The 25,200-nt window shown below is 38.0% G+C and overlaps 3 protein-coding genes across 5 annotated transcripts; 2 read left to right on the top strand and 1 right to left on the bottom strand.

Annotated features, from left to right (window-relative positions):
* Positions 1-275: 275 nt before the first annotated feature.
* urp1 (urotensin-related peptide 1) lies at positions 276-1,585 on the top strand. The gene is made up of 5 exons (XM_065271974.2): positions 276-428; positions 613-714; positions 819-859; positions 971-1,076; positions 1,314-1,585. The coding sequence occupies exons 1-5, from the start codon at positions 326-328 to the stop codon at positions 1,343-1,345; spliced, it is 384 nt and encodes a 127-aa protein (XP_065128046.2). The 5' UTR covers positions 276-325; the 3' UTR covers positions 1,346-1,585.
* Positions 1,586-1,670: 85 nt separating this feature from the next.
* On the bottom strand, positions 1,671-8,086 carry clic2 (chloride intracellular channel 2). The gene is made up of 6 exons (XM_065271973.2): positions 7,897-8,086; positions 6,440-6,549; positions 5,045-5,170; positions 3,983-4,083; positions 3,676-3,845; positions 1,671-2,870 (listed from the first exon to the last, which is right to left on the bottom strand). Exons 1-6 carry the CDS (start codon positions 7,948-7,950, stop codon positions 2,712-2,714), a joined length of 720 nt encoding a protein of 239 aa, XP_065128045.2. The 5' UTR covers positions 7,951-8,086; the 3' UTR covers positions 1,671-2,711.
* A 3,341-nt stretch (positions 8,087-11,427) lies between these two features.
* On the top strand, positions 11,428-25,079 carry LOC135757376 (protein eva-1 homolog C). 3 transcript variants are annotated; one of them, XM_065271972.2, is made up of 8 exons: positions 11,428-11,614; positions 12,723-12,925; positions 13,004-13,127; positions 13,295-13,366; positions 20,519-20,662; positions 20,789-20,860; positions 24,072-24,152; positions 24,383-25,079. In XM_065271972.2, the coding sequence occupies exons 1-8, from the start codon at positions 11,518-11,520 to the stop codon at positions 24,766-24,768; spliced, it is 1,179 nt and encodes a 392-aa protein (XP_065128044.2). In that variant the 5' UTR covers positions 11,428-11,517; the 3' UTR covers positions 24,769-25,079. The 3 variants fall into 3 exon arrangements, with proteins under 3 accessions (XP_065128044.2, XP_065128042.2, XP_065128043.2); XM_065271970.2 differs by having other exon boundaries at positions 11,429-11,614; positions 13,211-13,366; XM_065271971.2 differs by lacking the exon at positions 24,072-24,152 and having other exon boundaries at positions 11,430-11,614; positions 13,211-13,366.
* Positions 25,080-25,200: the final 121 nt, after the last annotated feature.

Genomic DNA, 25,200 nt, shown 5'->3' with positions numbered 1-25,200 from the left:
AATAAAACATTTGGCAAATGAAGTGTGCAATGTGAGCTATGTGACAAAGAATCTGAGGTTGTGGAGTTGTCACTGATGGGTAGTGAAGAGTAAACATTTGTTAGGCCTCTCTGTGCAAGCAGAGATAGGCTTTTACTGAATTGACAGCGCAACCTTAATTGTGTCTATGACGAGAGTACCATCACGTCAAAACCATTAACACTGGGATGGGGTGACATGAGAAGTATTGATCCCTTCAGGATAGATGGCCTCAGAACATATAAAAGTGAAGATCCTGGCCGGCGAACAGCAAGTCAAGATTTGAGACACCCAAGGACCTGTCAGCATGTTGTCACTGGCACTGCTCTACGTTTTGGCTGTGGTTTGCTCTGCAAGGAGAATTCATGCATTACCTCTTTACTCAGATGCCACGCTGCCGGGGCATGAAGGTAAACATTGTGTTTTTACATGATCATGATTGTATAAAAATGACACTTTAATATTTTGTTCGAAATAATGTCAACAGTTGAGTTGATTGCATAATAGCATTCTATTGCTAATTCTAAAGATGTTAAAGTGCAATATGTGAAGGATTTGAAAAAGCAATGTTTCTTTCTTTCTTTTTGTTTGCAGATCTGCTTCAGAAACTGGTTGCAGAGGTTGATGTGGGTCAGAGTAATGACTTAACAGAACAAAGAGACATCAAAAATGTTCTTCCGGTCCTGCTGCAGCAAGGTAAAAAGACCCTTGGGCTTTAAGTAGTTAATTACATCATTTGTTTTGGCAACAATTTTCAGTCTTACTGGCAGCCAAATAAATGTTTTGTTCTTTCTTTTCAGATGCAAAAGAAAGCTTACAGCAAGAGAAAATTAATAACATGGTAGGATCTCACTCTTTGTAATAAATGTATGATTTTTGGAATTAAATTATCCAATATTCAATATCTTCAAAAACTATATTATGACTCAAAGGAATGTTAATGTGTCTTTAGGTGGATGATTTTAAAGCTGTCATCTTGAAACTAGCAGCAGCCAATAACCTGCGTTCTCAAGGCTTTGTACGATCTCAACAAAACTTGCCCAAAAACAATAAAAGAGGTGAGCATCTAAGAGATTTTCTATCATTTATTTTCTTGGAAAACCTTTATATCCAAACCTGTATTCAGGAATACATTTGATCAGTTTATGTCTTTTTCTCAGAATCAAACCTACGCCTTTGCTAAAACTAGCTTTCTGCTTTACCAATAACAAAAAAACAAAAATGCATATAGATGTGTATTCAGCAGCATAAACTGTCAAAGTGAAACAATAGCTTGTCCTTTTTTTTCTTTCCAGCCTGTTTCTGGAAGTATTGTGTAACAAACTAGGATTTTACCCGCACAGATGAAAAAAGGACCAGCCTACCATAGCCCTTCTGTACAAACATCTAAAATCTATGTTTATTCCCTCATAATATTTCTGTGAAACTGACATTTGAAATTGTGTATATTGTTTATATATAGTATGTAAACTGGAATACAAATGTATTTTTTATCTTAAATGAAACTCATAAAATGATCTAGAACTGCAATTGTAAAATAAATACAGTCTGGATAGGGCAGACTATCTGTAAGGGTTCAGTGTATTTTTTATGGTGTCAGTAGATTCGTCATCACCTTGCACATTCTTCATTCAAAACATCGACACAACAAATATAGTAGCAGTATATCAATTTTATTTAAAATTTGAAAGAAAGCAGTGTAATCTCTTTCTTAAACAACCATATACTTTAATAAATGGTGAGCTTTTGCAATTTTGCATCCGTATTACACTATAACCCTTTAAATGAAACAACCATTAATGTGGAAATCTGTATGTGTGACTTATCCACTGCACTGATCAACATACATATTTTTAGATATGCATTACAGATAACCGAATGGATACCCTATGGATATAAAATACATATTTACATTATGCACAAAACATGATACACCATTAAAAATACAAATAGGTGAATAGGCAAAAATAACCCAAAAAGCTTTAAACACTTAAAGGAACAGTAGCTGTCAATCAAAAGTAGTCTATATTTTGTCTAATGGGTTTTGGGATCATAGGCATTGCTAAACTGTATGATATCATTAGCTCTATTTAGACAGGACTAGTTATCCCAAAGAGGTTAAAGAAATATGTTTATCACAGAAATACTTGGTGATTTTAACCCTGTTCGTCTCTTGGCTGTCTCCTGCATGAATGTTTAAAAAATAAAACCAGCAGCAAAATCACGTAAACTGCTAAGATTGGTCCCTGTATTATTATCAGCTTCAGGTTTGTTTCTCTATTTACAATGTTAGAAAGATTGTAAGTTCCAGTTCTACAAGATCATGCTAAATTTGTAAATTTAAAGTAGCTTTAAATAAATAAAAATAAAAAAAATCAAGAAATGACTTCATGACCACCTGTCTGAAAGCCCCAGATGTAGAAAAGATTAGTGATACACACTGAGAACAGCAACTCAAAAATCTTTTTAAAAAACTAGTCCTGTTTGAATAGGGCATTTTATTGTAATGTTTTTTTAATCTTTCCGTTTCTTTCATCTATATGCAAATGACTATACACTTGTCCATATACAAACTATTTACAATATTTAAATATTTTTATATGGCCTCCTCCAAAGCCCATAAGATGAATCTGGGATTCATGTTTGTTTAAATGTAGTTAAAAGTGTGTGTTTTAAATATTCTGTTTGGAAGTTCACGTCCTCTTGGCCACAGTCAGATATGTTTTCTCAATTTCAATGTCAGCTGGGCAGGTTTGACTGAACTCCTCTCTCTCATATGCGCTCTGCAGATAACGCCAGACTCCAGTGAACTGAGCAGGAATATCAAAGTTACGATACTTTTTAGCTGCAACCTAGGCAGAGACAAAGACAGAGGATTTTATTATTGCACATATACATTTCCATATATATATATCTTCTAATCACATATACTTATGTTTGTATGAGTGTTTGTACACCAGGGTTGGGCAAATTTCTGACTTTTAGTATTGGCTTAAGTTGACTACACCCTGCAGGATGATGAATTGGAATGACAAATAGAGGAAACAAATTTTGCCTGATTTTTAAAATGATTATGAAGTTTATTACTGTCGAAACCTGGAGATTTTACTCTGTAAAATGCTGGTTAATTTTCAACCCAGTAAGATGTTTCAACCCATTGTTGGGTCAAATATTACATTTCCTGGGAGAATTTAATGCAACGACTAGGTTTGTCCCTTTTTGACCCAAAGCTGGGTTGAAAATAACCCAGCATTTTTTTTAAGTCAACATCATCACAAAATGTATACCAGATTGTTTTCTTGAAAAAGTCTACTTACAGCAGTAAGTGAATTATGTGAATGTCTTAAAACATTCAATTTATCTTTACTTCATAACATTTAAATTCAAATGAAAATTTAGCCTCCTGTTTGGCACCTCAGTTCAAAGTCAATATAATAACAGTGACTGAAATTAAATTAAAATTACAATACCAGTTCAGTCCTGTTCAAAATGAGCTCAACCCCACTGCTTACAAACTACAAAGATGTTTTAGATTTGTGTTTGGAAGTCTGAAGAAGGGCGGTAGCTCGAAACGTTACTTCAATTTAATAAATCTATATATTTTTTGTGAGTTCAGTGTGCGGATGCCTTTTTTTCTTATTTAGATTTGTGTCCCACCTTGATGACATGTAGCTTTGGTAACAGATTACAGTCTGCCAACGTCAAGCGGTTTCCATCGAGGAACTTTCTTTTGGAAACAGAGATGTTCTGGTCCAGTTCATCCTGAAGAGGTGTGTTCAGATAATCATCCAGTCGCTTAAACTCTCTCAGTAAAGCTTTTTCATGGACTGAGAAATTAAATAAAAAAATCAAATATTATCACATAAGCAAATACTACTGCGGCAATGTCATTTCACATCATTGTTTAATATTTAGCTGTTCAGACAATTCTTTTGTGAAAGCATGCATTGATAATGAAACTCACAAGCATTGTTTGAACTGTTCTTGATGAATGCAGAGAACTTGGCAAAAATGTCAGCGCCAACATCAAATGACTCTTTGTAGCGAGGGCTGAGATGAGGATAGCTGATTGAATAAAAGAGAATGAAAATAATGTTTATAGCCAATAATCATACATCCAACATTGTACTGAAAAAAATGGCCTTTAAAAAAATGCCTTAAAATTATAACATCATACAGCACAGCATATAAACCATGGGTCTCCAACGTTGTTCCTGGAGGGCACCTGTCCAACACACCTGCATCTAATTTTAAGATAGCCCTGAACAACTTGAATAGCAGGTTCAGGTGTGTTTGATTTAGGTTAGAACTGTAATCTGCAGGACAGGTGCCTTCTAGGAACAGGATTGGAGACCCATTATATAAACGGTTTCATCGGATGCACGCATGTTGCCGAGGTTATGCATCTGGCTAGTGATTAAACTGACTTCTGAAACAAATACTTAGTGTGGAAAATAAAGATGTTATGGTTTCCAAAAGAAGAGGGCAGGCAGTGATCATGGATCACCGCTGTGTGGATTTGACAGCCTGGCAAGAATTTAAGAATCTACATTGTATACATTTATTTTACACAGTAATGTAAGCTCAGTGTAATGGTTGATATGCTTCAGCTATGTTTTAAACTAGGTAATTTACTGGTTATTTATTCAGCTTGTTTTCAAAAATAATCTATGTTGTTGTTAATGACTCTATACAGATGTCTACTTGAAGATAAGTTTGGTCCACAAAAGCTGTTTGTTTATATTGTTACCGCTATATGAAAATGTGGCCTTATTCTAAAATATGTTAAACTAATTACTAATTTTGCATTAGAAAATTTATCTTTTAGGTTGATATTAATGATTTATTACAGCAATATCAAAGGATTTCAGTGTGTCAGATGTTAATGAAACATTATGTTGATTGCCGCCATGACAGAACAATAGAATAATAGAGTATTAGGTTCTTTTGAAATATAAAGTTATGGTTTAGGTTAAGTCATGTTTGTTATAGCATTATATGAGGTAACATAAAACATATACAGTACCGGGGAGGGGCGAGGGTTGCCTCCAGGAACTCTTCAATCTTAATAAAGTCAGTCTTCAGTGTGCCATTGTACAGGAGAAAAGGGGGATTGGTACCTGGAGCTAAATCCTTCAGCTCCTCTGGCTTCCTAAACAACACAGGGTGGAGCAGAACAGAGGGAGTGTAAACCACAGGGTGTGGACTTGGTCAAATATGAAATCATTTATTCAATATAGTGTCTCTGAATGAGACCTCCAGCGATTAATGATGTATTAAACTTATTTAGGAAAGCACACGGATATGGGAGTGTCTGGTTGTTTAAAGGGTTGATGTTTTTGCATTGGCAAGAGTTTAAACAGAAGAGTTTTTATTATCAAAGTGAGTCCTATCAAAGTCATGCCTCAGGGTTTTACAGGTTATGCTATTTATGACTCTGCCTTTGAAAGTCATTTTGTGATTTACATAAAATTTACTTACATGATGTAATATAACCTTGATATCTTTAAAGGGACACTCAACTTTTTTTGAAAATAGGCTCATTTTCCGGCTCCCCTATAGTTAAACATTTGATTCTTACCGTTTTGGAATCCATTCAGCTGATCTCCGGGTCTGGCGCTAGCAATTTTAGCATAGCTTAGCACAATCCTAATTAGACCATTAGCATTGCGCAAAAAAATAACCAAAGAGTTTCGATATTTTTCCTATTTAAAACTTGACTCTTCTGTAGTTACATTGTGTACTAAGACCATTGGAAACTTAAAAGTTGTGATTTTCGAGGCAGATATGGCTAGGAACTATACTCTCATTCTGGCGTAATAATCTAGGACTTTGCTGATGTAACATGGCTGCAGCAGGCGTAGTGATATTACGCACTGCCTGAAAAAGTCCCCTTTTATCAATAACAGGGGACTATTTTCGGAAAGGATAGTTCATAGCCATATCTGCCCTAAAACATCGCAGCTTTTAATTTTCCATCTGTCTTAGTACACAATGTAACTACAGAAGAATCAAGTTTTAAACAGGAAAAATATCAAAACTCTTTGGTTAATTTTTAGCGCGATGCTAATGGTCTAATCAGATTCAATGGATTGTGCTAAGCTATGCTAAAAGTGCTAGCGCCAGACCCGGAAATCAGCTGAATGGATTTCAAAACGGTAAAAATCAAATGTTTAACTCTACAGGAGCTGAAAAATAAGCATATTTTCAAAAAAAGTGGAATGTCCCACTATTGACTGAGTAAGGTCATGTAAATGATTAAAAACAATATGAAATCAATTTCATAATTTCATTGAGACTTTAACCTTGTTTATACAGACAGGATTACACTTCTCTGTGAAATTCCTTTCTATTGCAGCCTTATTGTGAAAATCATGGTTTAGCAGATAAAAGTCATAAGAGAACATGAGGGGGCACTTACTTCCTCATATCAACTGTGGTTACTGTGAACTTGACTCCTTTCAGCCAAAGAACCATGAAGAGTCTCTGGCAAAACGGACAATTCCCCACGTTCTCACCATCGTGGCCGGCCTGGAGACAAATACGAGCAATACGTGGTCATCATTACAGACCAGACACTGGACATAAAAACATACACTGTGGATTTCTTTCAAGTCTATTACAATAACATTAAATCTTTTATTTTTAACTAAGTGTGTCACTCCCCTCAAAAAGAAAAGGATATAAATAGATTGTATGTGTTGTATGGGTGTGGGGTCGGGGCGATTCGAGAGCTTGATCCAAAAAGAGGAAAAGCTGGAATTGTCTTGAACAGGGAGATAACAGATCTAAACAATGTCTCCACCGCCCATAATGAGCATCTTTTTTAAATAAGAACACAAACAGCTAACATAAATAACTTCTCCAGTAATTGGTGACCACCTACGTAGCTTTGATGATTTGTATAGGTTCCAAAGAAAAGGGATAAAGCAAACTGCAATTAATATAAGACCAAGTCAACAACTTTAATTTCTTTCAAACAATTCCTGTTGCTCAATAAGCAGAGCACTGACAACATCAAGTTCGATTCCCACGGGACACTAATAGAAAGTACAGCTTAAGTACACTGAATGTTTTTTTGTGGTTTAAAGCAAACAAAAAACTGGCTTGCGTGTGTCCTTGCTTGTATGACGACAGCTCCCAGTCTTGTTTTGTATGTGTGCATGTGTATTGATAAGATGGCCTCAGTCCTGTCTGTGTGTTTACTGTGATAAAGAACAGCGTATGAGGGACACAGTTACACATCAACCGTATTATTTGGTCTTAAATACTTAATGTGTTAACTGAGTTGACTTGACACCCATGTAAACCTCTGATTTGTGGTGCCCTTAACAGAGCTTTCTTGGTAGCAGTGATACACTGCAAAAGTGAAAGCTGCTCTACTTAAAAAACTTTTAAAATTAAGTTTTATAAACTTTAAGGGGAAATTAATAGTGAAAATGTTTTTAAAAGTTTTAAATTGGTTTACATAAAATATCAAAAAAATTCAACTTAAATGTTTCACTTAAAGTGAGAAAATTTTTAAAACATACATTTTTAGGCGTTACCAATTAAATATTTTTTTGTTTGTTTGTTTTGTTCCAACTTTTACTTTTTACAGAGTAAATCTTGTTCAAGGTTTTTTCAGAGCACCTTTAAACACACAAATTATACATCTACTTTTTACTAACTGGCTATTTTCAATAGTACAAAAACTGAAAATAAAAACAGATTTGTCATTTTTTAACATATTATATTACTGTACTATACAATAAATATAAACACTTTAAAATAAGAGGCAAAACACTTCCAGAAGTAAAATATTTACAAAAATTACTTATTAGACATAATTAATGTATGTTTCTGACCATCTCAACTTTTAAAAGTTAAACAACTAACCTTTATGAAGAGCTCAATGCTTGCTTCTCTATCTGAGTCTTGCCTGAGTGCCATTATTTTAAAGTTAGTCCAAATCTCTTGAAAAATAATCCACAAGGCTAAGAGATTCCTCAAATAATGGATGTAAACAGCTGTAACGTCCGTACGTTGTCCCTGATGAAAGTTAGTTTCAGCCCTGATGTCTGCTGTCTCCCTCAGGCAACAGACTTTAAGCGAGAAGGGAGGGAGGCTACAGAAAATGGGCGTGGTCCCTGACTATATAACTGTGCTGCCAAGCTGTGACAGGGTGCTCCAAAATAGCTTTTCATTTTATCCAACACTTATTTCCACTTGGGAGAAACGTCACAGGGTTATGGCATACATAAAACAGGGGCCACATTCCATTCATTCCGACTATTACAACTAACACACAGGTGTGTAAATCTCTGCTCATATTTATGACCTCACACAAACTTTCCTCCCTGTGTTTAATGTGTTCAATCACAATGGGCTCCTTTCCAACATCATTTGGCAATGCAGACATAATGGGAGAGGCGATATAAACCATGGAATCTTGTTTATCTTCATTTGACATTGTATGAATCGCTATGTTCTCTGTTATCAGGAATATATCAAATGCCTTTACATTTGAGATCACATACTTCTTGTACTTTGCTATAATTGAGAGGTTGGGTTTCAAATTCTGACTCATTTTATTCTTTCAATTTATCAGCTTCACTGGAACTTAAGGGACTTCCTAAAACACCCGAGTCTGATATCACTTTTGATTTTAGTTGAGGGAGAGTAGGAAAGTAAATCCCATGTATCTCGTGTGTGTGAGTAGTTGTGTGTTTGTGAAAAATAAATCAGGGTGTGGATAAGTGGTCATTCTTGATAATCTTTAAACAAATAGTTACTTACCCTCATTCCATGTTCAGTCACTGTTTGACTCACAGGGAAACAATTATGTCATATCATGGCTTATTGTTATAATTAAACATGTTACTATGGAAACGTTTAATATTCATAATACTCACCAACATTAAACATTAAACCAAATTGCAATGTTAAAACAGAAATGACAATAGCAGTGAATTGTTGTATTTCTTTCCATCCTTTTTTTTTTTAACGGCCAAGAGTTTCATTTCCTCACTAAACACGCAGATGTTGTTTTAAGGGGGATTTATTGCATCATGCTGGGGAATTTACAAAATGACTATATGGTTACCGTAAAAAGAACACATATTCTGCCAAACGTATAAACTATAGAGACTGTACGTTACGTATGACTTTATAAAGTGTCTATTCAACATTATGAAGGAGATAGTGATTCCAAAACAAAACGTTTAAAATAGTAACTCCTAACAAACCCTGGAAATTAAGTGAGTTCCACTTCGGCCAACACAGGAAATAAGCAATGCCAGTTTATACTGTGTACTCCCTCCTCCCTGAGCCAGCAGGATACTATGAGTAACACAGTCCACACAGTCTTTCAATACAAACTAGCTTCTCGTTCTCTTTAAAATAATAGCCAGCAATACTGAGCAACACTGCGCCACCTCACAAGACCTAGCTCTGAATAAAAAAATCACCATGGAGATGTGATGTGCTGTACAAAAGCAGTTACTGCCAATCTGATGTGGCAACCATAACCACAGAACAAATAAGGCCATCACTACCATAGCATTTTGTCTGTCTATGCCAGTGTATTGCTTCAGTTTGTTTCCCAAGCATTCCTTATAACAACCAGCTCCAAATCTGGTAGTATAGCTGTTTTAAATTAGAATGGATCTTTTCTAAACTTAAGGAGGATGTTTGTGTTGCCAAACTGCTGAGAAAGCTACACTAAGAAGCACAATGTATCCTCCATATTTACACCAGGCATCCTTAATATTGGATTTGGTTTCATCTTATCACAGATAATAAACCGTACTCTCCTTAGTACAGCTAGTGAACAGACACCATATATACCAGCTATATTCAGTCGCTATGACAACATAGTTCTTCTAATTTTTTGGGAAATGTGATTCAGTTTAAACCGGTGACCTCTCTTTTCCTCGCGCTAAGAGAGGAAACACTTATCTTAAGATGATAGGCTATCTAAAGGACATTCAGCAGCTGGGAACACAGCTTGGAAAATCCTGGCTTTATCTCTACAAACAGGATCCTAAATGTTGACTATAGGCCAGGGGCTGACCACTGTCATCGTACCTCGACACAAGCAAAGGAAACAAAATTGTAAGGGTCAACAAAATTAATTTATTCTTTTTCTAATTGAACATGAATGGAGCAAAATCGGGAGGAAAAACGTATAGTGCCTGTTTTTTTATTTACTGAGTATTGCTGTGAGTATTATCCAGGCTTTGGAGAAAGCTCCACTGATTTTACACACACTGTTTTCCACAACTTATATGTTTGGTTATTAAATATAAACCTTGTTTTGCCACCAACAGCTATAAAAATATGAAAACATCCTCTTTGCTTATAGGGTAAATATACACTGTAAAAACAAACGGTGCTAAACAGCACTAAAACTGGTTCTTGGCTCATAATCATAGAGGAACCACATTAAAGGGACACTCCACTTTTTTTGAAAATATGCTGATTTTCCAACTCCCCCAGAAGTTTAACATTTGATTCTTACCGTTTTGAAATCCATTCAGCTGATCTCAGGGTCTGGCGCTAGCACTTTTAGCATAGCTTAGCACAATCCATTGAATCTGATTAGACCATTAGCATCGCGCTAAAATTAACCAAAGAGTTTCAATATTTTTCCTATTTAAAACTTGACTCTTCTGTAGTTACATTGTGTACTAAGACCGACAGAAAAGTAAAAGTTGTGATTTTTCTAGACTGATATGGCTAGGAACTATACTCTCATTCTGGTGTAATAATCAGTGACTTTGCTGCTGTAGCATGGCTGCAGCAGGAGTAGTAATATTACACACTGCCCAAAAGTAGTCCCCATGGTTACTTTCAATGGCAGGGGACTATTTTTGGGGAAAATATTGAAACTCTTTGGTTCTTTGGTGTGATGCTAATGGTCTAATCAGATTCAATGGATTGTGCTAGGCTATGCTAAAAGTGCTAGCGCCAGACCTGGAGATCAGCTGAATGGATTCCAAAACAGTAAGAATGAAATGTTTAACTCGAGTGGAGCTGGAAAATTTGCATATTTCCAAAAAAGTGTAATGTCCCTTTAAGTGCCATATATCACAGATGAAATACCTACGTAGCACCTGTGTAGAACCATATTGTGCTATGTAGAACCATATTGTGGTGCTATAGTGGTGCTATATGACCCATGTATGGTTCGTCATAGGTGCTTCATAGGTGCTATATAGCACTAAAAATGGTTGCTCTATGATTACGAGCCAAGAACCACTTTTAGTGCTATTTAGCACCGTTTGTTTTTAGGTGTGAACTTTCTCACCTTTGAAAAAAAATAGTAAACCATTTAAACCATCTAATTAGTGCAATGACACAAATGTTCGTCAGTATCAGTGTTGATGAAAGAAGGCTTGTTCTCCACAAAACAATGTCACTATTGAGTCTTTCTCCTGTTCACAAGTCAGAGGGCAGTAAACAAACAACCTCTCCTAGTTATAAAATCACCGCGGTTTGTAATGTGTGTCGTGCACTATGCAGACTCCATGGAGCTCTAGTTTGTCCTGGTGTTTCCTCTTTCTCGTCATATCTGTCAACACATACTATGTTTCATCTGCTCCAGATTTCTCCGGTGAGTGTTTTCCTCTGTTCCATGTTGTTGTGATGTGGAAATTCAGCTTGTAGCACTGCTGTCTTGGAGCATAGGAAAGAAATTGTTTGGAATTTTGCCTTTAATGTAACTCTAGAGAGTTGTTGGGGTCAAAAACTGGCCATCCTTCTCCATCGTCCAATTACAAACCATTTGGAAATACAAGGCTATTATGAACATAAACCTATTCTGTGCCAAAAAACAAACATTTCTTAGCAATGCTGCTAAAGCTCTAAAAGTGTAAAGTTTTTATGCAAAGAGTCAGTAATGTTGAATCTATATCTCTTATGAATACTGGCTTTTCGGTTTAGTCATGCTTATTATTTATATTATTATATTATTATTTTGCTTTATGTCAAAATTAGGTAAGAATAGCTCATTGTGTTTGTGTCTGTGTTGTGTGTATCTGTGCCTGGCACTGCCTAACAGAGAGCTACACAAATGCAGCATGGCCTAACCTATGAGAGGGTGGAGGTGAGGAAGGCCTGACATAACAATTGTTACTGATCCAGTTTTTTCCCTTTGAATGTGCACATTTATTGTATTTATTGGATATTGTACAGTGACGGTAGTGCATGGTAAAACATAGCAGGACAGAAACCAGTTTTGGAAGTAAAGTGAAGAATATTCAAGAGAATTAAATGTCCACTTCATAGGATTTCAATACCAAATCTGCCTTGTAATGTAAACAGGAAAACTTCTCACAGATCCTGTTAGGGACATTTCCTCTGACTACATGGCTGTCCCTGACCTCTACTCTTTTCTCTTACTGCACTTGTCTAATAAAATGACAAAAATATAACAAAAAAAGTGTATAATAGTTTCACTTTCAGTGGTCTTACTTTTAAACAATAGATTAATTTTTTATGTTGACAAAACAGATTTGTATTTGCCAAGGTTGAGCCTCAAAACAAATTTAGCAACATAAGATTCTTCTACATGTGGAAGAAACTTTCTGCGTTGCAAAGCAGACCTTGATAGATAACTTATGAAGCTGGTTTGGTCATTTACAAATGCATTGCAGTGTATTGAATTAGTTGCACTATGCAAACGAGAGATGTCTGCATAAATCATCTTCGGTTCTGTTTAGATTACCTCCACAAGATCCTGAAGAACCACACTGCCCATGCTTGTGATGGAGACACGCTGTCCGTCAGATGCCCTGCTAGAACATCCATCGCTGTCATCTCTGCATTTTATGGACGCCGTGTTCCGAGTCAGTATCTATGTCCACATGCAAACCCAAATCTGACAGTGGAAAGTACAGACTGTACATCAACCACAGCCATTCAGGTATCTCACTGATAGACATAATCTATATTATGAAGTTTATTATGAATTTCAGCAGACAGACTGTGTGTTTATGTGTAGAAGGTGATGTCTGAGTGCCAGGATCAAAGGGTGTGTCAGATACCTGTCGTAAGCCCCGTGTTTGGTGAAGATCCTTGCCCGGAAACCACCAAGTATATTATTGTCACCTATAAGTGTAAGCCAGGTGAGAACTGTATTTATGCTTGGGTCTTATAATACTGTAACAAGTGTAAAAATAAAAAAGACGTGTTTTCTTTTTTTTTAAAGAGCATCATCGTTCCAAAACAGTGTGTGAAAATGAGAGACTGAAGCTGGCATGTAAGAATAACACGGTTCTGGCCATCTATTCAGCCATTTTTGGACACCTGGAGCATGAAAACAACATTGAGTGCCCCCAAGAGGCCATCACACTGCCTGACATAGGTTTGAAACTAAATACACTTCCTCCATCTGGTGGACAATGTGTGCTACAACAGCAGAGCCACAACATTTTGGAGAGCGGGTTAAATCTTTGCGTGTGAGGGAGAGCTCCCTCACTACCTCCCACACTTTCGTGCGCCTCACGCGCTACCTCCCACACCTCACACGCTACCTCCCACACCTCACACGCTACCTCCCACACCTCACACGCTACCTCCCACACCTCACACGCTACCTCACACACCTCACACGCTACCTCCCACACCTCACACGCTACCTCCCACACCTCACACGCTACCTCACACACCTCACACGCTACCTCACACACCTCCCACACCTCACGCGCCCTCTCCCATATCTCCCTCGCTACCTCACACATCTTATGCGTGTCAGGGGAAGCTCACTCGCTACCTCTCACATCTCCCTCGCTACCTCCCACACCTCACGCGTGTCAGGGGGAGCTCCCTCGCTATAGGTATACTGATCTCACAAAATACGTGAAATAGTCACGCATTATTTTGCTCAGTTTTGCGTGACATTGTCACGTATTTCCACCATATTACGTGCCCCTGACACGACTTCTTTTCCGTGACAGTTTCACGTATTGGTTACTCAACTGTTTTTCCTATTTTCTTACAATTGTAGCTTCGGTTTGGGGTTAGAACAACCTTCTGTTACATAAAATGACATCCTTACCCAAACCCAACTCTAACCCCAACGTCAGGCGACGATGGTTTAAAAAGCATACAAATTTTTTTTATAAACCAATACATTAAGTGACATCCTAATGCAAACAGCAAATCTAACCCCAAACCGAAGCGAAAATTGTTTAAAAATAGGAAAAACAGTTGAGTAACCAATACGTGAAACTGTCACGGAAAAGCAAGTCGTGTCAGGGGCACGTAATATGGTGGAAATACGTGACAATGTCACGCAAAACTGAGCAAAATAATGCGTGACTATTTCACGGATTTTTGTGAGATCATGTTGCCTAGAAATGTTCGCGTATGCGGACCGCGGTCGTCGGCTACCGCGCGGACCGTCCGCGGGAAGATGACCTTCATTTTTATAGTATACCGTCGTCGAAGACACCATTTGAAGATAAACGTAGGTGTTTATGGTTGCAATAAGCCCTCAACCGGACAGACTGGAGTGATGAAATCATCTGAAAATCTTTAAATAATTTGAATAGAAAATAATTAGAGAAGATATCTGTTGTTCTGTCGAAGTCTGTTCCCTCTGTCTCTTATAGCGTTTTCATCACGTTACGTTTATAATTTATTTAGAAAGATTAAAGTTTCGAATGAGTCCATAATATCAATAATGTTACTATTTATTAAAGTTTTCATATTTTTTTCGTTTTCTATTACTTCTTTTTACCTTCTATCTTAGCCTATGTCTTCTTCCTGTTTGTTCTAAATTATGATGTTTAACGTTACTAATAAATATATAAACATAGCACACGCACGCACGCACGCACGCACGCACGCACGCACGCACGCACGCACACACACACACACACACACATTCTGGTTTCCATGTTTTGTGGGGACATTCCATAGACGTAATGCATTTTATACTGTAAAAACTGTATATTCTATTCCCAGTGGCGGAGCCAGAGGGGTGTCCAGGGTGGCAGACACCCTTGACATGTCACTGGCCACCCCCGTGTGCCACCCCAAATTTAATGCGCTACTTTCACTTAATCGCTATGTTTATTTTCGACGTGCGGCAGCGCAGCACAATGTTAAAAACAAACATTATGAATATTAACCCTCCCTGTGTTCGCGGCGCAAACTCTTTATTTTTCAATCACTGCGCAAAGAGACTTGGATTACTCTGCTGATTTTGGACATACAGATATGATTTATACATCATTTAAAACGTTAAAGTGTCATTTTTTTGTGTGTCTATAAAAACATGTTGTGCTTTTCACAAAATTAAGAAAATATACATAATGCGCATTCTGTTATCTCTCCATCAGTGACGCCTTTTTAAAAACGCGTCAGAAAAATTACTGTAACTTAACGAATACTTTTCATACCATCAAAAGATAAATGTCATGTCTACATAATGCTTGGAATCTCTTTAAAATGATGTAAGTGAAGTCGTACATTGCTAATACTACATGATTTCACTGTATATGCTGGAAGTGTGGTAATTTTCTTGTGGACTGAATAAAGTCTAAGATTGCCAATTCTTATTACAACAAAACCCAGCACCATGTTTTCATTCTTGACTTGATCTGTATATGCTACTGTATGATTGTTAATTCGACTGGATTGCCACATTGAACTTGAAAGCGCGACGCGCATATCCGATAGTGCGCCTGCACAGGCAGAGCATAAACGACTTCATGTTCGCGTCTTTTTGGCTTAAACGGACAAATGCTCATATGTCAAAATAGCTGTCTTGGTGATTTTCATAGTAAACATTTGGTTACTGTACGTCTTAAACGAATAAACATTTTATTGCATTCGGTCTTAGCCTAACCTGTTGAAGTCTCTCTGTCATTAAAGTTAATTAAATATCAAAAGAAAAAAGAAAACTTTTGCATCTTCTGTATCTTCGTAAATAAAGATTAATCCAAACATCCTTTGTGTTGAGCTCTGCTATCTGAAGTAAGTTTAAGGTTTATCATGGAGTTTAGATTTCCTGATCTTTTGCTTCATTAAAGTGATAGTTCACAAAATGAAAATTCTGTCATAATTTTTACATCCTTATGTTGTTCTAAACCTGTACGAATTTATTTTTTTCTGATGAACACAAAAGAAGATATTTTGATAAATGATGGTATGCACACAGCTGTAACCATTGACTTCCATAGTAGGAATAAAAACAACATGATGGAATTCAATGGATATACACCATTAATTGTGTGCTTACCATCATTTATCAAAATATCTTCTTTTGTATTAATTAAAATAAAATACAGGTTTAGAACAACATAAGGGTGAGTAAATGACAGAATTTTCATTTTTGGGTGAATCCCTTTAACAGACAGTAAATCAGATGTAAGAAATACAGTAGAAAAATTTAAAATTCACCCTTATTATGTTTACATCTAATGCGATCATTTATGCTTTCTTGATACATGGTTACACGTCATTTTCTTTTATGGTCTATGGACCCCCTAAAGTAGCTTTGGCCACCCCCTGGCCACCCCAATAAAAAAATTCTAGTTCCGCCATTGTCTATTCCCCTTACCTACCCCATTCCCTAACCCCAACCATCACAGAAACCCTTCTGCTACTTCACATTTTCAAGAAACATCATGTTGTTTGATTTATAAGCTAGTTTCCTCATGGGGACATCAAAATGTCTCCACAAGGTCACAAAAACACTGGTATTCCTATCTTTGTGGGGACAATTGGTCCCCGCAACGTGATAATTACCAGGTACACACACACACACACACACACACACACACACACACACACACACACACACACACACACACACACACACACACACGATGTAAAGTGTTAATAATATATAAACAGGCCTATACAAATTAATTTGTATGTAAACATAATAGTTTTAGAACAAACACGTAGGCTAAACATATAAGGAAGAAATTGAAAACAGGAAATGATGAAATATTTAATAAATGATATTATACAGAATACATGATAGTACTGCTCTTATAAGTACTTCAGCGATTCATACTGTAAAAATAATTGATTTACCAATAAAGAACAATACATATACATTACATACATGCACACATCAGTAGCCAAGCCATTTAAACTTTTAATTTATTTAAAAAATAAATGTAACTTGATGAAAACGTTATAAGAAACATTACACTTAAGAGAAATATAGGGGAAACATACTCCTACAGAACACAGGATCCATAAAAATAACAGTTTAACGCTAAAACACCCCTATTGCGGAGCTGTCACCAGTTGGGCTCCGGCCACAAAAAACGTCATCTCTGTTTGCAAACACGCAAAAGGTCTATAAAAAATAATTTGTGCACTACATTAGTTAGCAATTATTTATTGTTTGCGCTTTTTGTGATGGCTGTTGAATAAGTATAATGATATATTTTTTTCTGCTGGAGCAGATTGTGAAGAAATATGATGGTTCAGTATTTTACTTATTTTACAGGATCTTTGTTTCTTACCATAGTTGTAAAAGTATTCAAAGCCATAGCCATTATTTTACCCTGCAGTTCAACTTTGTAAACCTGCGAATTCTTCATTAAATGAACATTATTATGTAAAGGATATTGCGGTGTGGACATTGCTTATTCCAATTCAAGCTAACATATTAATTAGTCTCTCTCATGTCTAATAAGCCCGCTCTCTTCCCAGTTCTGGGTGATGATATGTGTTTAGATGGGGTTCATTTTGCTTATAGGCCGTCTTACATGTGACATCAAAGTACCGTAAGCTTGATGTCATACGCCATTTATACATTTGTTTGAGCTATGAATAAAATAAAATAAATATTTTCTCATTTTATTTGGTTCATCTTATTTTAGTGGGTAGACTAAGTATCTTATGGCTAAAATATATTTTATTTTAATTCATTTAATTTTAATTCATTTAGCACATTTGCATCTGATGCTGCGTGCACCAGCATTAAATGTAATGTTTCGGGGCGCAGAATCAGGCACAAATGGGTTAAACAATATTTGGAAACATGGAAGCCTCCACACCTCGCTAATCTTAAAGTATTGCCGGTAGGTGGCCTCCCAAGTACTTGGACAACAAAATGCAATTTATCTTCTGTAAATTATTTACAAATGGCCATCTCTAACATACTTGGTTGCACGCGTGTCTGAACTTTCATAAACCAATATAAGTCATGAATAAATAATAATAAAACAAGCCTCACATCAAGAGCAAAATTTTTTTTTGACAGAATGCAACAGAAACAGCCTAACAACCATCAATAATACCGACTTAACACACAGAGAAAGCGCGTGAGAGTGTGGAAGGTGGTGCGTGAGGTGTGGTAGGTAGCGAGGGAGATGTGGGAGATAGCCCATGAGATGTGGGAGGTGTGTGAGGTAGCGAGGGAGATGTGGAAGATAGCCCATGATATGTGGGAGGTGTGTGAGGTAGCGAGGGAGATGTGGGAGGTGTGGGAGGTAGCCCATGAGATGTGGGAGGTGTGTGAGGTAGCGAGGGAGATGTGGGAGATAGCCCATGATATGTGGGAGGTGTGTAAGGTAGCGAGGGAGATGTGGGAGGTAGCCCATGATATGTGTGAGGTGTGTGAGGTAGCGCGTGAGGTGTGAGAGGTAGCACGTGAGGAGTGGGAGGTGTGTGAGGTAGCGCGTGAGGTGTGTGAGGTAGCGCGTGAGGTGTGGGAGGTAGCGCGTGAGGTGTGGGAGGTAGCGAGGAAGGTGTGTGAGGTAGCAAGGGAGGTGTGTGAGGTAGCGAGGGAGGTGTGTGAGGTGTGTGAGGTAGCGTGGGAGGTGTGGGAGGTAGCGAGGGAGGTGTGTGAGGTAGCGTGTGAGGTGTGGGAGGTAGTGTGTGAGGTGTGGGAGGTGTGTGAGGTAGCACGTGAGGTGTGGGAGGTGTGGGAGGTAGCGAGGGAGTGTGTGAGGTGTGTGAGGTAGCGTGTGAGGTGTGTTAGGTAGTGTGTGAGGTGTGGGAGGTGTGTGAGGTAGGGCGTGAGGTGTGTGAGGTAGCGCGTGAGGTGTGTGAGGTAGCGCGTGATGTGTGGGAGGTAGCGAGGGAGGTGTGTGAGGTAGCGCGTGAGGTGTGTGAGGTAGCGAGGGAGGTGTGTGAGGTGTGTGATGTAGCGCGTGAGGTGTGGGAGGTAGCGTGTGAGGTGTGTGAGGTGTGTGAGGTAGCGCGTGAGGTAGCGTGTGAGGTAGCGTGGGAGGTGTGGGAGGTAGCGTGGGAGGTGTGGGAGGTATTGAGGGAGGTGTGTGAGGTGTGGGAGGTAGCGCGGGAGATGTGGGAGATAGCCCATGAGATGTGTGAGGTGTGTGATGTAGCGCGTGAGGTGTGGGAGGTACGAAAATTAACCATGGTTTTACTACAGTTAAAACCAAAAGAACATGGTTACTGTAGTAAAACCATAGTAACTCCAAAATAACAATGGTTTTGACAATCATGTTTTTTTAAAAACCATAGTAAAACCATAGTTAGTGTAGTAAAACCATAGTTTTGCTGATAGTAATCAATACACCAAAAAAACATGGTTACTACACTTTTACCACAATATAACCATGGTTAATTTTTGTAAGAGGTAGCGCGTGAGGTGTGGGAGGAAGCGAGGGAGGTGTGTGAGGTGTGTGAGGTAGCGCCTGAGGTGTGGGAGGTACGAAAATTAACCATGGTTTTACTACAGTTAAAATTAAAATCTTTTAGTGTAGTAAAACCATGGTTTTGCTGATAGTAATAAATACACCAAAAAAAAACATGGTTACTACACTTTTACCACAATATAACCATGGTTAATTTTCGCAAGAGGTAGCGCGGGAGATGTGGGAGATAGCCCATGAGATGTGTGAGGTGTGTGATGTAGCGCGTGAGGTGTGGGAGGTACGAAAATTAACCATGGTTTTACTACAGTTAAAACCAAAAAAACATGGTTACTGTAGTAAAACCATAGTAACTCCAAAATAACAATGGTTTTGACAATCATGTTTTTTTTTTAAAAACCATAGTAAAACCATAGTTAGTGTAGTAAAACCATGGTTTTGCTGATAGTAATCAATAAACCAAAAAAACATGGTTACTACACTTTTACCACAATATAACCATGGTTAATTTTCGCAAGAGGTAGCGCGGGAGATGTGGGAGATAGCCCATGAGATGTGTGAGGTGTGTGATGTAGCGCGTGAGGTGTGGGACGTAGCGTGTGAGGTGTGGGAGGTAGAGCGTGAGGTGTGGGAGGTAGAGCGTGAGGTGTGGGAGGTAGCGTGTGAGGTGTGGGAGGTAACGCGTGAGGTGTGGGAGGTAGCGTGTGAGGTGTGGGAGGTAGCGTGTGAGGTGTGTGAGGTAGCGTGTGAGGTGTGTGAGGTAGCGCGTGAGGTGTGGGAGGTAGCGCGTGAGGCGCACGAAAGTGTGGGAGGTAGTGAGGGAGCTCTCCCTCACACGCAAAGATTTTACCCCATCTGACATTTTGCCTGCAACAATAATTTTTTGTATAAAATAATTGATGTGGCATAACGCTTGTTTTTGTTAGAGTGCTTGTCCCCGTCAGCTTTGAGAAGGGTGTCGAGGAAGTGTCACGGTAGGACAAACTGCTCTGTGATTGCTGATGCTCAGAGTTTTGGAGACCCCTGCTTCCCTGGCACCAGAAAGCACCTGCGTGTCTCCTTTACGTGTGGTCAGTTAAGATGTTTAGAGATGCTACAACTAGACATACATTTATGCTGAGATAGTATCTTTTAATGGTATATGTTACCACCAGGATAATATCTACCAGAAATAATACAAAAATTTGTCCACATAGTACCAAGGTATCTACTGGAAGATGTTGGACGTGGAAACCTAGATCCCTTCTTGATCTCTGACTATACACATGGTAAGGAAAAGGTGTTCTTGGTCTAGAACCTCTTCATTGCTTTTCATTGTCTTTTAAAACACTTTAACCAAATAACTGCACCTTATTCAATAGGGGTGTCAACAATAATCGATTCGGCAATGCATCGCAATGCGCGCATGCACGATTCAGCATCGATGCAGCAAATGCCATAATCGATTATGTCACTGTTTATTTTCTGGAGATGACCGTGATAGACGGGTAAATAAAAACGCACCCTTTTCCATGGAAAGTGGACATTATGGGCACATTTCGGATTCTATTTTGCTGTGTGTAAAATTCTCATCTCGGGCAGGGCTCGCAAAATCGCTAGCCGACGTCTCGTTTCTATTGTGAATTCCTGTCGGGCTACCAAAATGTATCTCACCCTGCCCGTCGGGCTATCTTGGGGAGGAAATAATATTTTAATGTTTTTGCTTTGTCTCAGATTTAGTTTGGTAATTATAGTGTATGTATTTCGGTGTCCTCTTGTCAGTCATTATCCTCACGTACCAAGTGAAACTGTCAGGAAATGAAGTGAAAGCATAAATAAACTCATCCTCTAATGTGCACGTCTGATATATGCGCGCGACCCTCTGCACGCGCTTCTACCGGCTAGATTCTTCACGAGCACCTGCTTACGCGAACTCAAGTCATTTAATAAAATAACGTCATTTCATTTTTACCTCATAGACTAACATTGTTTTATCGTATTTTTTTTCTTTCTTCAGTTAGTAACTTAAATATGTGAGAAGGAAAATATGTTTGATTGATTTACGTCTAGGCTATTGAGAGTATGATGTTACAAGCTGATAGGTGACTAAACAGCAGTGGTAAGATATGTTTACCTAAAGTGAATAGAATGTGTGTTTGTCATTTCGTTTTACCTCAGAGTCTAACATTAGGGGAACATAAAGGGAATTATGTTTATTCCTTTTTAATAAATATCTGCTTTAAGTCTTCTATATTGTGTTAAAGTCACTGGTTGTTTATATATTTGATAAAATACCATGTTATCTAAATACAATGTGTGATGTGGTATTTTTTATAAAAAATAACCTGTATTATAATACATTCATATAATATTTCAGTAATATAACAATTAAATTATTCTAACGTTAGGGGAACAGTAAAATAACCTAAAAATAACATTAGGGGAATGTTTATGTTCTTAAAGAAAACATCCCTGGCTAACCAAAAACCTTGAAAAATAGGGGAACGTTTTGGGAACCAAATTGTTAGCTGGGATGGGCAGGAATATTTGGCTTACATGGAAATCCAGGATTTATCAATATTCTACATTAAACAGTGTATTTTTTTATTCTGGCTACTTATATTCATTTCAGGCTACCAAAAATTAAAGACTGTCTGCCCAAAGGGCTACCAGGGATTTTAAAATTTTGCGAGCCCTGGTCAGCTTTCTTTTTTGTTGAGAATAGTTGCACTTGAGTTTACTACTTGACTTATTAAAAATTTGCCTTGTTGTGTACAGTAGAATTCTGATGCATCGCAATGCATCGTAGAATCGAATTGAATTGAATCGTTCCCTGGTGAATCGTAATTGAATTGAATTGAATTGTGAGGACAGTGCCAATGCACACCCCTATTATTCAATGTGTGAGTATCCATATTTACATGTGAAAATATGATCACTTCCAGTCAATATTTAGACACACATACTTTAGTATTCTTTATTACTACAATTTTCCACATTTTAGAATATCGTAATGTCATTAAAATGGACTTCATGAACCAGGGACGGATTATGGCGATGATGTGCCCTGGGCACGGATGTCTCAAAGGCCCCCCTTTACCAATTTTTTGGGCAACATCGTTGCACCTGTATGCACAGGGCTCAAGTGTTGGTTCGCCTCTGCCTGTATGCCCCATCTTACAGGATTAACAATGGCACTAATACACGGGGACAGAATGCACACAATATTCTGTACTTTCACACCACAAATTGGTTTATTTATATCTTACCAGTATCTGTCAACATACAACATACTGTACAACATACTCAATCAAAAAGATTCTGACCTCTCCAAATCATATCACAAGAGAAGATTCCATAAATATTTTACATTTCTACATTTAGCAGACATTTCATTACATTTCATGTGTAACAGTCGTTCACCACAGGCATTTAGGGGCTGGAAACACCAAAACTTTTAAACGCGGCTGAAAATGCCTTGAGGACGCCGAATGCCAGCTGTTTTTCAGCCGAGCGCTTTGGTAGCTGTGATACTTCAGCTGTAAGCCGGTTGGTTGCTGTGATAATGTCCCGCCCCTCCTCCGCTGTAATTGGACGGCCGTGTGAGAACTGACATTGACGAGCGGAGATTTCACTCAAAGTTGAATATTTTTGAACTCTCAGCGCTGAGTGCGGAAAAAAACAAGAGTGCCGGTTTTCAGCGCGGAAAAAACCCGCTAGCTGCTTGCTTATTTGAAAAACGCAGAGTTTCCATAAGAATCAATTGAAAACATACGCTGGCCGCGGGCGTAAAAGCTTTGTGTGTCCAGCCCCTAAAGACAGTGAATTTATACGTCCTTGACACATTTGTTCCGTTTTTTACTCTTGCCATTAGAGAAAATTAACGTTCTCCTTCACAGTTGCTGACTGGCAGGGTGAGGAAAAGCTGTCCTTTTGTGCTTTCTTATGACTGATCCACTTGGTTGTGGTTTTAAACTCATTTTTGTTTTGGTTTTTGAGTAACCATCTTCTACGCGTGACTTTTATATTACGCAATGCTTTTCACTCGCCTCTATATGTCTCTCTCAACAGCGCAGCAATACATTAAAATTATTTATTTGATTTATTTACTAGTTAATACTTTGCAACTGCAAAAAAACCTACATTATTCTTCAATATTTAACACAATTTTACATAAAATTAAAATTAAAATATTTATTTGAAAATAATAGACACAGTCAATTTGACAGGGCCCCCTACTGGCCCAGTGCCCTGGGCAAGTGCCCAGTAGGCCCGTGCGTTAATCCGTGCCTGTCATGAACTCCCCTTACATGCTGGGCACTGTTTGTCACTTCACTTCAAATCATGTCCCTCTTTATTTATGCATAAGCTTTTAAATAAAAGATTTTAAGATCTTGACAAGCATAAGTAGAGTTATGTGTGTCCAAACCTTTGACTGGTTTCATCATTGATAATGGTCCTGCTGACTGCTGGATCAAAGCCCCTCTTCCCACTTCACAGGTGGGTGGTACACTGGCCCCGGTGTGTACAGGCCACAAAACATTTTCACCAACTCTCTGGAAATCTTTTCACAGATCCAGGGTATGTTAGATGTGTAATCTGCATTGAGAATATTTCTGATATGTCAGTTCTAATATCATTATTTGCATGATTTGCTAACATCAGCAGTCAGCAACAGCCATTTTACTAATCATGGTAGTATATTGCTTTTTAATTTAACCCTTTATTTTCTTTATTGTAGAATGTATGATTGATTTTAAATGTTTATGGTCCACTATTGAAAGATTTATTTTTCATATTTTCCATCCTAGGTCTGCCTGAGAAGGTGGCTCTATACTTTGTCTCTGGTATATGTGCCGGTTTGCTGTTCTTGCTGTGTTTGTTTGGTCTCAAATCCACCTTAATGAGGGATCTGAAGGATCTGGTCTCTGAGCTGGATGAGCTCAAGCGCTCCCACAGGTCAAGAGGAGGACTAATAGATGATTATGATGATGATGATGCCCCCCTGCCCTCTTCCTTTCGCCACCTCACACATTCGTACAGAACAGCAGATGTGTTTAACCCAGAGATGGTTATGACGGTGGTCATGGACGACAGGAGAGAGGAGAAACCAGATATTTCAAATGGAGACATTTGGCCCCACATCAACTCCAGCCCTTATGCCATGCACAAACTCAAGACATCGTCCCCTTCTTGAAGTTGTTCTGTTTATCTGAATGATGTTTATGTATGTGTAAGAATAGCATTATTGTGTTCATTAACCTATTAAAACAAACATTAATATAACTGTTTAACATGAGTAAAACGCATGGCAGCAAATCTATCACAAAAAATGTGATCTGATTTCCCAGATCTTAACTGCGAACTGAGAATTGTCAATATGTACAAATATACTTTGTTACTTGCTGTATGTTTTCTGAGGAGACTTTGTGTACCTATATATCCATGATTAATGCACAATGCAGTGATTGTAATGATTATTAAAGGGGACAAATCATGAAAATCTGACTTTTTCCATGTTTAAGTGCAATAATTGCATTCCCAGTGCTTCAATCAACCTTGAAAATCTGAAAAAGAACAACCCAGTTATATAGTTTTGGTAAACCATTTGCTGCAAGCACGTGCAAAA

The sequence above is a fragment of the Paramisgurnus dabryanus genome, chromosome 16 (assembly GCF_030506205.2).
Source record: "Paramisgurnus dabryanus chromosome 16, PD_genome_1.1, whole genome shotgun sequence".
Lineage (NCBI taxonomy): Eukaryota > Metazoa > Chordata > Actinopteri > Cypriniformes > Cobitidae > Paramisgurnus > Paramisgurnus dabryanus.
Note: the sequence above shows the minus strand (reverse complement) of the source record. Positions and strands in the feature narration are given on the sequence as shown.